We start from the raw sequence: 15,969 nt of genomic DNA on the forward strand, positions 1-15,969 counted from the left end.
AGGGCTGCGGAGCCGGGGTGACTAACATTACAGCTGACAGGGCACTGCGCGGGCTCTGCTTGGCTCCCCGAAATGGGGGGCACGTCCGGAGGGGCAGAAGAGGACCCCGAGCTGCTCTAAACACCCCTCCGCGTGTCTTTCCTTTCCCGGAACCAGCACTGGCCCCAGAGAAGGGGGGCCAGGTGTGGCTGGGATGCGGCCAGCACGGCCCACAGGCTGGCCCCCTACTGGCATCACACCACGGACTCGGTGCCTCTGGGCCGCGCAGGGGAGCCGCCGAGCAGGGGTTCCCTTCCCTGGACCCCGCAAGGGCTGCCCTGCCTGGGGGGCACCCTCTCCTCCCCTGACAGCTGACATAGGCGTCGCCGTGGTGGCATCCCGGTTGCCGGTGACCAGGCGTTTAATGACACTAGTGTTTTATGGGCCCTGTGGTTTTGGTTGGTTTTATTTATACTATTTGGGTTTGGAGGGGAGAGAAGAACTTGAAGCTTTTATGTGTGACTTTAAACATTTGCTGGTGAAATCCCATCAGATACGCATGTGCAGAAACATGTTCAACATAAAGAGTGATAAAACGGGTGGCGGAGGAGCCGCCCCCAGGCAGGACGCCTGCCAGTTCCACTCAAGCCCCTCCGAGGCCTCTCGATCAGAATGTGCCCACTGCCGCACCCCAGAGGAAGCTCCTTACCTGCCGTTCCTTCAGCCCTGACTTTTCTTTATAGTTTTATCAGCCTACATGTGTCTGAGCAATATTTTAGCTTTGCTCACATTGAAATGTTGTATACGCGGGGTCCCATGGGACAGATTTTGTGACTGGCTTTTCCTGTTTCGCATGGAGGATGGGAATGGAAAAGTTTTGATCCAGAGGTTTGGAGACATTCATCTGTTGTACCACAGGAAGGTGAGGGAGAAATAGGTACCAGTCGGCCTGAAGATGTTTCCTCTTTATTTCCCTTGAAATACCAGGCTTTTCAGTGGCTTGGCCAAACAGATGCTGAAATGCGAAGACAGAACAAGGGTCTTGTGGTTGTTCACCTTGGTTCACAGACCCAGCCAACACAGGAAGTCCTGGGCAGCAGGGGGGCTGCCCCTGGCTCCTCTCCCCCACGTGCAGTCCCGAGGTCGGGCTCCTCCTCCCTGCTGGCCCGGGACTCGCTCCCGTAGCTTTTAGAGCCCAAAGCCACCCCACAGACAGGAGAGTTTGGGGCCCCAAGGCTCCCTGGATCTGCGGGCCTTCACATCTGTCTGTGCTTCCGCTTGCAAAGCTGCATCAGAAAATACAGTGACAAGGTGCAGCCACCCAGACAGTATAGCTTCCGACCTTTGTTCTGGTTGGAACTCAAGAGCAAATGTAAGTTATCCTGCGAGTCGTGCACGACCTCATTTTGAGCCCCAGACAGCCTTTGGGGAAACAAGTTGTGTTTTGGAATCATCCCCTCCCTCTGGCTCTCTTCTTGTCTACAGCTAATCCTGCAGCAGAGAGAGGCTGGCTGGGGGTATCGAAGCACAGGGTACAGAAGAAATTAATGCCCTTGGGAAAGGCTCTGAAAAAGGGCAGTCTACATTTGGGACACAGTGTGTCTTGGAAGGCTGCCCCAGGGATGTTTGGATGCAGCCTCCTGTCCTTCAGTGGACCTGACTGGCAAGCAGCCCAGATGAGGGCTTTTGGAGAGCCAGTACTGGGGTCAGGGTTCTTGGCCAGGTGTGGTGGGGGAATGTGCACCCTGTGAGGGGCACCAGGCTCCCCGGGCAGAATGCCACAGTGCGCAGGGGATCCTTCCCGCCCCCGTTGCTTCCGGGACCCAATAGAGTAACATGAGGAAATCCCCGTTCCCTCTCACAGCTTTTGGCCCCTTAGCTCTGAGGACAGAGGCACATGGGGGCTGTTCTCAATTTCTACTCTATCTTTTGTGGTCTAGCGGTTCTCTAACTAATGGGAGGTCATTTAAGTAAATGGTACTCACTGTACCATCTGGACAGAGGCAGAAGTGTTTCAATCAGGGCCTAATGCGTGCAACTCTGGAGAAACAGCTCCTGACACAAAGTGGCTGCTGAGTGCTGGTTTGCAGCCTTTGCACTTTAATCCCAGGTCTCAAGAGGCAGCTCGCAATAAAGTTATGCCTCCCCTTCTCAGAAAAGGCCAGCAGAAGCCAGGGAGGAGGAGAGGCCTCCTCTAGGGAAGATGGGAAGAGTCGGGGCCTGGACTTCCTCACTGCTCAGGTCATTAATCCCCACAGAGCTAGGCCTGCTTTTTGTCACTGTCCAGCCTTGGGCTCCTTCCCTCACTCAGACCTGTACCATCCATCTTTTGCTGTCCTGTGGACCTCACAATCGGAGACCTCTTTTGCTTTCATTAGAAAAGGGAGGGCATACTTGAACCCCCCTGTCTCTGCCCACGTGTATTTCCTTCCTGGCCGGTCACCCTATCTGGAACCCCGTTCTCCCTCCCCGCAGGCCGGCTTCTCTCCCACTAGGGGGCGCCAGCGCCTCTGCGCAGCAGGCGGGCCTGGGCGGGGCCGGCACGTGGGAGGCGGGGAGGCGGGGGGGCGGGGCCGGGCCGGGGCAGAGGCTGAGATTTCCAGACCGACCGGAGGAGCCTGACCGGCAGGTCTGAGTCAGGAGTTTCTGTGCGTGAAGAGGCCGCCCTCCGGAGCGCTCCAGGAAACCAACTGTCGACAGCCCCAGTCCGCGCTGCCGCCTCTTGTTTCCGACCCCAAAGGGGCGGAGGTGGGTCACAGAAGGTTCAGGTGCCTGGTGGGAGGAGGTGCCACTTCCCCAAACGCTTGAACCGAGAAGGCGCATAAAGATGGGACAAGCTGGGCGGCATTCCAGTGTTTCGGACCCGCGAGCGCAGCGTGAGGTCATAGAGCCGCGAGCTGTGAATTCTGTCCCGGAATCAGTAGCACAGACTCCATCACGGAGCCGGAAACGAGCTCGGAGCCAGAGCCGCCGTCTGGGAACTGCTGTGGCGCCGAGCAAGTGCTTTCCCAGCGGCCTCCTGTCCTCACAGCACCTCCCCAAGGTGGAGGGGTCCTCGGGCCACCGCCAGTGGAGCGGAGGCCCGGAGAAGTGGGGACACACACCCAGTCAGACCCAGCGCCCAGCTCCTCGAGCCGGCGAGGTCCTGCAGAGAGAGATGCTTCTAAGTGAGACAGGTGGCGACGCTCTGTCTTACACAGACAGTAGGAGACTATTCCCCGACTACGATAAAGGCCCAGAAAGAACATGCTGGAAACATTCTTCCCAGACTAACCTTCATCTGACAACCTAGACAAGAGGGCCTCAGGACAGCCATTGGGCCACCTTGTTCGGTGACCAGCCTTCTCTTACTGAGAACCCCGAACTGATTGCTTAGAAGCTTTGTCTCCCTGACACCACCCTGGTCCAGTTGGAAAAGCTCTTGCTTTAAAGGCCAGTCACATCCATCTGTGGGAGAAGGCTAAGGCCTCAGTGAGGCCTGGCCTCTTATTGGTGGCCTCACCTCCCACCCCTCAGCAAGTGAGTGACACTTGGCATTAGCAAGGCCACCCTGCTCACTTAACATTTGGCTCCCTCAGCAACTGCCTTCCTAAAACAGCCCTAAAGAGCCTTCAGAAACAAAGAGGTGTGGGCCCAAACCAATCGCATCTTCCCCCAAAAGCCTGGAGTGAGACTTTCAGTGCTGGATATGGAAAGGGCCTCCCGCTGCACACAGCCGGTGGGTGCAGGCACCAGGCCCTCACCCTTAAACGCTGCACACTGTCCGCGGCAGAAACCAGTGATTATTCAGGCCAAGCTGCCAAGAGGGTGGGCTTGAGCCCTTGTGACATCAGACTGCCAAGGAAACACAAACCAGCTACAGTTCCACGGACCCCCACCCCCCACAGTAGGGTCCCTGAGAACCCAGAGTAGTGCCTGCAGAATTTACAGGCATGGAAAATGTCCTGGACATTTCTTGGACTAAATCACCTGAAGCCCACATCACTGATGTCTCTGACAGCTTCCCCCTCCCCCCAGCGTGTGGAGGTGGAATTTAGAGCTCGCTGGGTCTCACCCCTCCCCAAGCAGATGGCAGTGTGCCTTTTCTTGGGTTTACACCGTAAATCAGTAACACGCAGATCGGAGCCCAGCCTCCAGCCCAGGGCACTCTGACTGAGCTTCTGTGACCAGGGTCCTCTCTTTGTGGAAAAAAAAGAAAAAAGAAAAAAAGAGTCCTGTGATACCGTGCCAGAAGTTATCTTTTTATTTAACATTTAGAGGATTAACATATAGTTACAAGATCAATATAAGCCTTCCAATGGAAGCACTTTATTTGGTTTAATTCGATCTCCAGAGACAAATGAGCGATTCCAGAACCTTTACAATGGGCAACGGGCCGTCACAACAGTGAAATGCCTCCAAAGTTTAGAGTTAGTGCAACACACACAAACAAACCAGGAAGTTTAAAGGTTCTCGACATCCGGTTACAACAGGATTTTGGATCACTTTTCAAAGACGTTTTTTGATGATACAAGCACAGGAGGCAGAGCCGTTAGGAGGCATGAAATCAACATTTCTGGAAACATACTTAGCCTCAACGTAACTTTTCCATGTCCGGTAAACTATTTTTCAGTAATTAACAGATGTTAGCAAAAGGCTTTGGAGGGCTCTGTGCTACCCCGGAGACGAGCGTAACAACCCAAAAGCCTCAAGTTGATCCTTATAAAAACCCAAAGGAAAATCCCACTACAGCTTTCCATGCCTTTTTATTTGTTCCCATCCTGCAAAGGAAAAACTGGATACAAGCTCCTCTCTTTCATTTTGTTTTTAAGTTATTTTCCGGGCAGGTTCTTTAAAAATGAGTCGTTCTTACGACACAGCAATATTCTAGCGTTGGTAAACGGCGGGCAGTGGATATGAGGGGGAGCTGAGACGCACACGGGAAATTCCATGTTTCTACTCTATGTGAACTGCTCAATAATATTTAGAAGATTTCACAGTAGGATTCCCAGAGTAAATGATACATCTCAACTATCCTATAATAACTTATTTCCTTTAATAAGCCCAAGTGGTACAGCATTGCCCTTTCCCCATCGCCACACAGACTGGTGGAGAAGCGAACGTCAAGGTTAATGTTGAAAAGCACTCACTATCCATTCTGTTTTGGGGACAGGTGGTACAGGGGGAAAAAAAAAGGCACAGGGGATACGAGAGGATACCAGCATATTCTATATTGGGTTTAACAGACATTAAAAGAACAAATTACTGCAGCTTATACCTTTTCCCCTATGTCGTATGAAATTAATCTATCCTGACCCCTAATATGAAAGATGCAATGCACATGCATTACTGAGGCTCTAAAAATCACATTAAAAAAAAATTTAGCATCCTTGTAGAGTCGAGAGTGGTCAGCTTGATTTGGTGAAATTCAGAAGTTCCTGGAAACACCTGGTCACCCCACTGACAGAGGAGCCCTTCATGGGGCCGCTGGGACTGTCCGTATTAACCACGCACCTGCTGGTTTGCAGGGACACAGGGAAGACCCCGACTCTTCTCGCCCTTGGGCCTCCTGGCTGCGCTGTCATCTGCCAAGACGATCCTCTCACAAGACTGAGGAGCATGCGACAATGCAGCCGCTGCTGCTGTCCTAGTGGAGAAGCTCCCAGATGCCAGTGGCTGCAGAGGCTCACTCTGGGGCAGAAAGAGTGACAGGGTGCACGCTGGCTCGCTCACACCTGAAGCCACTTCCTCTTCCCCTGCTTGCTCTTGGCATTTGCTTGCTCGTGGTTTCTTGTCACGAGGGTCGACTGAGCTGCTCTCGGAGGGTGTGTGTGGTCAACCCTGATTTGCTGGAGATGAGCCATTTTCCTACCACTGAACAAAGGCCCAACCCTCAGGACCTGTCCTTTCTGTCCCTGTCCCTTCGGCTCCTGTAAGACTTCCTTGTCTTAGATTCAGAAATATTGAAAAGCATCGAGGATGTGTGAGGTGACCACTCAGTTAACAAAAGCCAGACAAAAGAAGAAAGATGCCGGATTGCATCTGGGGCTTCTGACAGCGTCCTTGTTCACAGAAACTCACAGCCAATGATGTCTCTTGACTGTTTCTGCACCAAGTAAGTAGAGAAGCTGTGATGCTCTAAGGCATGAGTGGCCACAGGCGACAGAACCTCATGTTTTCCTCAAAGATCCATCAGAGGAAGGAAATTTAGCTCAAAACCAAAACTAATTCCACGTGGCCTGGAGAGCACGTGATAAAATGCAGAAGCTGGAGCCACACGACCACTTGAAGGACCACAAGCACGGGGTCTTTGGTGATGAAAGCACTAGGATCCTAAGACGCAAATCTTGGAATTTGTGGAAAGAGGGGAATTTCTCCTTTGCAGTGAGCTAATGCAGAGGTGAGACGCTCGTTCACAAAGTGCCACGATCTGCAGTTCCCATGAACAGGTGGACAACGGGGAGAAGGTGGGCTGGGATCTTCCTTGATCCCACAAAAGGCAGACACAGGCAAGACAGCTGGGCTGGCCCGAGAGCTGGAATTTGACTTCCGGTGTGGACTTTTCCAGCCCAGATAAAAATGTATGTGTGCGTGCGTGCGTGTGTCTGCGTATATGTGCATGTAGGTGTAGACGCCCCACTCTCGGACCGTGAAATGTGGCAAGGGCCGATGTTTAGTAGGAGGTGAGGACCCACAGTCAGAAAAGGACCACTGAATACTCAATGGACTTGGGAAAAGATGAGTATTCTCTAACATAAATGACGCAGGAATGCATCAGTGACATTCAGGCACTCAGTCTACCTGGTGCGCACCTGACCTTCCTTGTCCAGATTCTGTTGGTCTCCCCGGGAGACCAGTGGCAAAGTTTTCACAAAAGGCACAGGGTGAACCATGGACGGGCCGGGATGCGCCAGGTGGACTGAGGGCCGAGGCAGGTGCCCAAGAAGAGGGACCACATGTCGAGCCACCTTCTGAGGCCCCATGTGGGGTGGGGACCGGGACACAGACAGACTTCCCCCAAAGAGGTGGCCAGACAGGGCCTGAGGAGGAGCTGGGCCACGAGGAACATGCTGTCAAAAGAAAAGAAAGAAAAAGGCAGGCAGCTGCATGGCGTGGGGCTGTCACTTCAGGTGAAGTTCCACGGGCCACACGCCAGCCCAGCCCGAGGGCCGTCCGTTCAGGCGGGCGCCCAGGCCTGTGGAGACAAGCAGACCGGAGGGTTTCTCCTGGGCTCACCCGAGGCTCCGGCTCCCCGCAGCCACCTTTAGGAATCTACAACACAAAAGAAAGAGAAAGAAAAAGGCCGTTAGAGGGGCTGGCAGCAGGTGGGGGGCGATGCTCTGCTCCTCAGCAGACCGCACCGCCCTGGGCCTGGGAGGGGAGGGGGCGACTTTAGAGCAGTTGGTTACCACAGGGCACGTCTGAGATAAGGAACTTTCACGGTTTCATCTGCACTCAAAGCTGGTCTTTCCCCTGGGGGTAAGAGAAACCCACCTAGGAGACCATCCCCCACCCCCGACCCTCAACTCATCTTTCCAATAAACTTGAGTTTTGAGACAGAGAAAGAAACTCAACCCGCCTCCCAGAATGATGCCAGGAACGGATTCTCTCTGAAACTGACACTCCTGGTTCTTTAGCAGTAAAATGCAAAATCCTGGGTGAAAAGGAAAACCTGTCACTCAGTGTTTACTCAGCAATAAACAGTGAAAGTTCTTCATCTTGAAGGGGCAGAAAAGAAACAAGAGACAGACTCTTGAAGCCCGTAGGTGCACGCAGGGTGAGAAAGAGAGGTGTCATCATTTAAAAGGGGGAAAGGGTAGAATTTTTTTTTTTTAAAAAGCATTTGGCTAGAAAATTCCCCATTATTGAAGACGAAGGGGTTAAATACTCGTATTACACAGAATAATTTTCTGGGAAAAGTGAAAAATCATTTAAAATACACAACACTGAGAAAAGTACAACGTTTATTAGAGGCAGATACGAGGGTACAACTAAAAGGTGCCAGACAGATTCTTTTCTTGCAGGATAAGAATAGAGAGAAACAATCACGTTGGCTGTATTCAGACAAAACTTACTCAGAACCCAAGTGTCTACAATAAAATCAAGTGTGGCTCAGCCGGCAGGGGACCTAGCTACCAGTGTAACCGTCCTTCCGGCTTCCCCAGCAGTTACAAAAACAAAAAGGTCGTTAGGCAGCAGAATCACCAATAAAACAAACAGATAAAAGAGTAAAAACGTTAAAACAACGAATTCAAGTAATCCTTTTAGCTTTTAAATGGCAGTATATACAAATATATTGGGGTGGGCGGGTAGTTACGGACATATTTAACAGGGAGCAATTAAAAAAAACAAAACAAAACAAAACAAAACCGTAGAAGAGGACAATTCACAACCCAGTTGACCAATTGGAACTTACTCTAGTCTAACTATTTTGGCAATTATTAAATAGTCACATGGTAGACACCACACACACACACACACACACACACACACACAAAAGTGCACTGGCAATACTGACAATAAAACAATCCCTTGTGAGTTACAGGTTTCAGAAGGCAGCAGCCCCGCCCGCCTGGGATGGGCTTAAGGTGGGGCGGTGTCGCTGGGGCAGGCTGAACAGATTTATAAACAAGGTTGGAAAGAACGAATTACACACACGTGATTAACCTCTAAGGTATCTCTAAATAAAAGGAGAAAACTTTATACACAGACTGAGACTTTGCTACATTACAGGTAACCATTGGAAGAAAACAAAGTTATACTTCGGGTGGCAATGGAAATTCCTGATTCCTTGGGAATCCTTTCAATATTTTTGCTAATACGTCACGCACGGACGAGATGGGACTAAAACTACAAAACATCCTTCACTGTTGAGTCCCTATTATGTAGATTAAGCTGGGGAAGGTACTGAGGCATACAACTTAAAACAACAATCATGACTTATGTGCCCAATCACCCCGCCCATCCCCAAAAGCCAGCTGAGCTATTCTGTGAATCAGATTTGCACAACCCTAAAGAGGAGGGGAAAAAAAGAAAAACAAAAAACAAACCAAAAAAAAAACCCAACTTCATGGAATGTCATCCTTTTCAAGCCAGGCTTTTAAAAAACTACATTGTCTTGCCTCGTTTTCAGACTTTTTCAGTGTTTTGTTTGCTTTCTCCAGTAATTCGTAGTCTGGAAATGAGTTCATCATGGGATAGAAAGGTTAGGTGTTAATATCTTAAGTCTCCCATTCACTTGGTTACACGCCCAAAGCTGTGACCACCTACTGCGCATGAAAACAAATTCCCATGGCTTAAGGGTCGGCTCATTTTCTTGCTGCAATATTAAAAAGAACTGAAACGATTCTCCTGAGAGGCCTGGGGTCAGGATGAGTGGCTTTAGTGATGTTTTGGCAGCAAAGGTATAACAACGCAAAAGAAGTTTGAATTACAAAATCATATTTTAAAAATTCAGGCTGACTAGTACTGGTTTGCAGCTTTTGATACAGGACTACAGCTGTGTCAGATGCAACCACTGGGGGAAGAGCAATGACGGGGACAAGGGCTTTTTCTGTACTATCTCTGCAATTTCTGGAGAATCTATAATTATTTTAAAATAAAAAATGTTTTAAAAAGCAGGCAGTCGTGAAGCAAAGACTACTAAATTCCATTTTGGTGGCCCTTGGGAAATGTAAGAGAACTTTCTGTTAGAATCTGTAACAGGTACCGGCAACTCCGGCCAGGTCCTAGCCCCCCGATGTGTTGCTGTCAACTTCAGAATCAGCTTGAAATTGATCTGAGCTTCTAAACGGAGCCCACGATGTAGAAGCAAGGAGCTAATTTCCTATTTAAAAGTAGGAAGGACATGAATAAATAATTTTCAAAGCCAAATAAGAAGAGAATCTCAACCCAATACCTTCATCTTGACTCATTTTTAGCTGGTTCTCTGTGATCTCAGGGAAGATTCTAGAAATGGGCACAATCATTGGGTTTGGTACCCATTCATGCATGTGACCAATTTCACTACCTATCCTGCCAATTTCAAGATGCAAATCCCTACATGACCCAGATTCCTTTAAGATGGTGAAACATTGTATTTTGGCTACGGTTAATTATATAAAGTGAGCTAGGCATTCTAAAACAATTTTCAGTAAATTCACACTTTGGGTCTTAAAGATGCCCATGGTTAAAAACAACAAACAAAAAAACCTTGAAAGGTGACGTGCTGGGGTCTGTGCATAGACACGGCTGCTGCTGCACCAGCTTCTACTCACAGCCCAACCCGGGCAAGTGTGAGCTAAATACAGCCCCACCTGCCACAAAGCCTCCCACAGGACAGAAGGAAGCGCACTGTTTTCATGTAAGTTCATCTAAATGTTACTAGCACGTCTGATCAACTCTGTCAGTTGGCAGAGGAAGGATCAGTAGTCACAGGTGAAAAAAAAAATCAACTAGTTGATCGAGTTTCCCAGATTTCAATTGGTTGTTTAGGATCACAGAGACAAAACAAGATAATACAGTGACCTAGCAATGCTCTTAAAACATGTTTAAGTAAAAATGCACACTTTTGGTACCCATGTAAGAATCTTCTTATGCTTTACTGATTCTATATTTATGACCTCCTCCAAAGCGAATGACTAAAATTGAACAAACTAGTGTGGTTCAGTTTATTGTTACAAAATGTAACATTCCAAGGTAGTTCAATTTACGGCAGATATTAGATATGAATAAGACAATTGAAGTCTTCGCGGCACCCCTATGATGTGCATGGACTTTCAGATTCAGAAATACTGATTTGAAGCTAGAAGGCAACTTTTTTTTGGGGGGGGGTTATCTACAGAGGCTGCCCAAAGAAGAAGTGTTTATCAGATTTCAAACGACACAGTTGTAAATTGGCAGTTGGCAGCTTTCCACATAAAATGTCATCAGCAAGTGAAACTTGATTATAGTCAAAACTAGCCCAGGAAATTCAGGTGTAAGATGCCTGAAAGTCCGCCTTGCGGCTACATGAAACATGGACCACGGTGCTCCCCGTCCAGTCTTTTGAAGAACTGCCTGTAACAGTCATAGTTGTGGGAAGAAACAACTCCAATTTTTTTTAAAGTTTGGTTTTGTGTTTTTTTTTTTTTAAGTTGTATTAAATATAAGTCTTAGCACCTTTGGCATTTTTGTCCAAATAGACTTCGACGTAGGAAGTGGGCACGTAACCCTCTTCATCTTCGTTTCTCCGAATGCGGGTCCATCCATCACCTTTGTCTTCCTCTATAACGTACAGAGTTTCTCCTTCAACTACTGAAATGGTTCCTTCATTCTGACCTGCAAAAGCAACATCGGAATATTTTAGATTCCTTGTGAAATCCAGGTGGAGAGCAAACAGGGAGCTTGGCAATGAAACAAGGGTGGGAAAAGATGCACTGACCCTTCTGTTCTCCTCCCACACAGAAGCTTCCAGGACCTGGCCTTGCTTCTCTCTAGGACCCTCCTCGAAATCCTCCTGAAAACCCTCTCTCTGCTCCCTCCCAGAATGGAATGCATTTTCCCCAGAGGAGATCTCTGGTTCTCTCCTCTCCTGTTCCCTGAAGGTCTTCCTGTGGCACCAACTACATCTCTTGATCCCCATTCTGTTTCTCATCTGAGGCTAAGGTTCCACTTTGCCTTCTCCCTAAAGCACATTTCCACCTTGATGGTGCCTGGGCACCAGGAATGCAACGTGAGTGAATCTGGACTCACTGTTTTTCCTCCCAAACTAGTTCCTCCGCCTACGTTCCCATCTCTGTGGATCTCGCCATTGACCCAGGATGCAAATTCAGGGATCATCTTTGATTTCCTCCCCTCTTTGTCTCCGACTTCCAATCAGCCACGCGTCTGAGCAATTTGCTGGCTGCAGCCTGCCTGTGTCCGTTCCTTAATCGAGGCCCCCAAGACCATTTGCTACAAGAATCTCAAAAGACCACCCCCCACCCCCCAAGCAGTATCCTGAAAGGCAGACTGCTTAGGGAGCGGTCAGCAGCGGCACTGTGGGCGCAGGTGGGGAGGGATGGTGTGGGTGTGAAGGAAAACTGGGAACATCTGACCTGGTACTTCTCTTCTGTGTTTTGTCTCAATGAACGTTTAGTTCATTAAATGTTGGAAAAGTCCCACAGTAAAGAAACCCAGGAGGGAGGGTAGAGCTCAGGGGTAGAGTGCACGCTTAGCATGCACGAGGTCCTGGGTTCAATCCCCAGTACCTCCATTAAATAGTAAATAAATAAATCTAATTAGCCAATAAATACATACATACATACATACATACATACAAATATATAAAATTGTACCCAAAAAAAGTTTCTTAAAAAGAAAAGAAGAAAGCTGTTTAAAATTCCTTTATCCCAGTGCCTCTGCGAGCGCTCTGACTGCTTCTTCCCCAGCACCCTCATCAGCTCGCTGCAGGGACACCGTTTCAAGGCTCCCCAGTTTAGGAAGCACTAGGCTAGTCTTCGTAACCACTTCCCCCATCTCCTAACTGATCCTACGCAGATGACAATACATGCCCTAAGGTACAGCCCTGGTCCTGTCAACAACCTCCTCAGACACCTTCGGTGGCTCCTCGATGTTTGCCAAATAAAATCCAAATGTTTCTCTTACCCAAACCCCACTGGCACCACCCGCCTTCTAGTCTTACATTCCACTCTCACCACCTAAGACATCTGAACTCCAGCCACACGAACCCCATGCTTTCGTCACTCCGTGTTTGGCAGGGCCCGTCCCTCTGATAACACTGCAGCATGGAGAGGTCTCTAAACTCCCTTAAGGAAGTGATCTCATCCTCACGTGACTTCCTCATCACTCAGCCCCCTCCTCTGGTAAATACTGCCGGGGGCCCTCTCCCATACGGCTGTCTGCTTCATTTCCTCCAAGGGTGGCTGCTGGAACACACTACCCACGTCTCATCCCTTCAGGGGTCCTTACAAGACAGGAGCTCTGTAAGCGTGGAATAAACGGATGAAATAATCATTCCATACTACCTGCAGCAGTTAACTCACTGAAAGTCATTAAATTGTACAGACCAGAAGGCGAAAGAGACAGCCATCAGCCAAATCATAGTCACACCCATAAATACTATGAGCAAAACAAAAGAATAATGAGAGAAAGTTCTGGGAGACTTCAAAAGAAAGTCAGATCACAGAAAGAGAAGAGTGACTCCGACAGGGACTCAGCTCCACACGGTGTTACCTTCAAACGTGTAGAGAGCTTTGCAAGTGCCTATGGCAGGGAGCGGTTCCTCATCGTCAAACTCGTCGTCGAAGTCCGTGGCCAGCACCTTCACCTCACTCTCCTGACTCTGCTCCTCCGTGTAACTGCCATCCGGGCTGCTCAAGAAAGGAAAACACACAGCAACTATAGCAACTGACTCCAGCGAGGACTCGAGTCCAGCCCCCGCCAGAGCCCGGCGCTTGCCGCCCCGCGGGCGTTGTAACCAGGGGCATCTTAAACCACCCCGTGGGCTCCGCCACCATCCACCTGCCCCGTGGGAAAAAATGCAAATCACAGGCCAGTCATCAGACACTTGGTGTCTAACAAGGGCGGTGTGCTCGTTTCGGATTCCAGAATCGAGCATTCAAAGCAGAATGGCCCCGGCCGGAAGGAGGCACCGCACAGATACTGTACCTCTCCCGGTCCTGCGCGCAGTTGTTGACCGCAGGCGCGCTCTGAGTGTCGTAGAGCCCGCTCTGCCGGCGGCTCTGCTCGCCGCGCGCGGGGAGTCTGCCTTCAACCTCGGCCAGCCAGGCCTGCAAACAAAAGCGATGAAAGACTCTGGTCTGTGTCCCCTGAGGGCCTGACCATTTTTTGATGGAGGTACCGGGGATTGAACCCAGAACCTCGCGCGTGCTAAGCACACACTCTACCACTGAGCTACAACCCCACCCCACTCTGGAGTCTTAAGGACCGAAATTTGGGCGGCTCGGCTCCTTGATCACTGAAGCTGCCTCGGGAGGGACCACATGAGTCAGCATCTCCAATCTGTCTGCATGGCCTGTATAAACGTACTCAAAGGCATCTGCTGACTTTCACCTGAAATTGGACTGGTACAAACAACTTGATATTTAGCCATTGCTCACAATGTGGCAGAAAGACACTGGACGATGTTATCCTCTTGGGCTTTTTAAGCAGCTGTGTGATTTCAGATAAGTCACTTCTAGTTCCTTTTGGTTCCAAAAATTCTGTGACCATGAGGTCACACTGGGAAACATGAGGGTACTGCCACACTTAAGCAATGACTCAGTTTGAAAGCCACATTTCCCATTTTTTTAGGAGTATAACTTTTTTTTTAATAGTGAAGAAAAGTCATGCACAGGAAATCAAAGTAGATAAAATTATCTTCAAGGAGGCAGGGTACAGAGTATGTGCTTAGCATGCACACGGTCCTGGGTTCAATCCCCAGTACCTCCATTAAAAGATATTAATAATAATAAATAAATCTAGTTACCACCCCCCAAAATTAAAAAAGACCAAAAAAAAATCTTCAGCAACCTCTGAAATACTGTAAAAAAGGCAAAAGAATAAAAATGATCAGAGAAAGACATTTCTAGGTTCTAAAATATTAATTAAATACTAATATCTTATTGACAGATTCTAGAAAGAATGAAAAAAGCCGTATTTGGCATTTCATTGCTAGAAATAATCTATTCTGATTGGAACAATCAGTTACTAACTCATTTTTCCAGGCTCTGTAGTCTTACATTTGGGTGCAGGGGAAGAAGCCTTTTGTCCATAGCTCTTGAGTGCCCTTTTAAAAAGTGCTCTTTTTAAAACATTTATTATTTGTGTTTCTTCCTCATTTCTCATGTGTTTCTTACTGGTTTTCCCATATATCACCTTTTGATAATTGGGTTCTTTGAAAGAATAATGACATATTTCAATGGAGTTTTTAAACTGTCTTTTTGATTCACTGAGATGATGGACAGCTGTATACTCTCAGTTACATCCACTGTCAACAGGAGTGAAACACTTAAATTACAAAACAAAACACTGTATACAAATATAACTTTAAACAGTGTCCGTTCTCAGTGACACAGCTGAAATAGGATGTGCTGAAAAGCAGAACCCTCAGTGGATGACAGTGTCTTTTTCCTTTTATCAGAACTCGTGAAACACCTGACTTTTCCAGCTGTCTCTCTCAGGGGAAAGGAAAGCCTGCACTCGCCAGCAATATTCACCTCGTGACCCCCACCCCGACTTCTGTTTTTTTCCAACTGAGCTTTTTCAACAACAACTTTTTCATACCTCAAATTTCTGGGCCTCTAGTCTCAGTTTTTCTATGTTTTGGCTGACTTCTGCTAATTTGTGATCCAGGCTGGCGGGGTCTCCCATCTGCGGATTCTTTAGATAGACATCTTTCATTTTTGTGATGGCATCTCTGAAAAAGAGAAGGGGCAGAATGTGGGAAAGGTTAACGCTGTCAGCCAATTACATTCTCCCACCACCATGAAAACCATGTGAATGGCAGCGTGGGGAGACTGGACCGCAGGGTGGATTGGAAGGGAATCACACTTCCATTCCAAAACTTCTCTGCATGAATTCTATATGAATTTTGCTACCAAGGTCTGTATAATCTAGAGACTGATATTTAAATTCCAATTGCCTTTTCTGAACAGTATCTTCCTCTTGTCTTCAGTCAGTGAGAAATATAAATTAATGCTGTCCCTCCCTTTGCCCCAAATAACAAGAGACCAAACCCCAGTATTTCCATGTGCACATTCTGCGTGCAAACCAGAGCTACGGCATCTTCGGTGTTGTGATGCAATATGTTTATCTTATGAAGAAGCACAGTTAATTGCTTTGGAAATTTCATTAAAAATGATTTCATCTATTAAGAAACCGGGGTATCCATGACAGGCGGGCAACAGAGCCCTAAAGGGACATGTGGCACGATTCCTCCTGGAATCCTGCCTGGGAGGCCGCCCTTGGCAGGGGAGTCAGGAAGCCCTAGAGAAGCTTTGTGATGAACTGTCCAGCCTTCCCTAAGACCAGGTCTCCACGGGGGCCCTC

The 15,969-nt window shown here is 48.5% G+C and overlaps 1 protein-coding gene across 11 annotated transcripts in view; it reads right to left on the reverse strand.

The window, feature by feature from the left end:
• Positions 1–4,199: 4,199 nt before the first annotated feature.
• Positions 4,200–15,969, reverse strand: part of FNBP1 (formin binding protein 1) — a 122,359-nt gene continuing 110,589 nt past the window's right edge. For 5 of the 11 annotated variants that reach the window (XM_045506849.2, XM_045506845.2, XM_074362389.1 and 2 more), the window contains 4 exons: positions 15,205–15,337; positions 13,588–13,709; positions 13,153–13,292; positions 7,906–11,256 (listed from right to left, as the gene is read on the reverse strand). In XM_045506849.2, the coding sequence (XP_045362805.2) occupies positions 11,078–11,256; positions 13,153–13,292; positions 13,588–13,709; positions 15,205–15,337 (574 nt within the window). In that variant the 3' untranslated portion in view covers positions 7,906–11,077. Of the gene's footprint in view, positions 7,231–7,905; positions 11,257–13,152; positions 13,293–13,587; positions 13,710–15,204; positions 15,338–15,969 lie in introns of those variants that run through there. The other 6 variants (XM_010970271.3, XM_045506846.2, XM_010970272.3 and 3 more) reach the window with 2 other exon arrangements.

Source organism: Camelus bactrianus, chromosome 4 (genome assembly GCF_048773025.1).
Source record: "Camelus bactrianus isolate YW-2024 breed Bactrian camel chromosome 4, ASM4877302v1, whole genome shotgun sequence".
NCBI lineage: Eukaryota > Metazoa > Chordata > Mammalia > Artiodactyla > Camelidae > Camelus > Camelus bactrianus.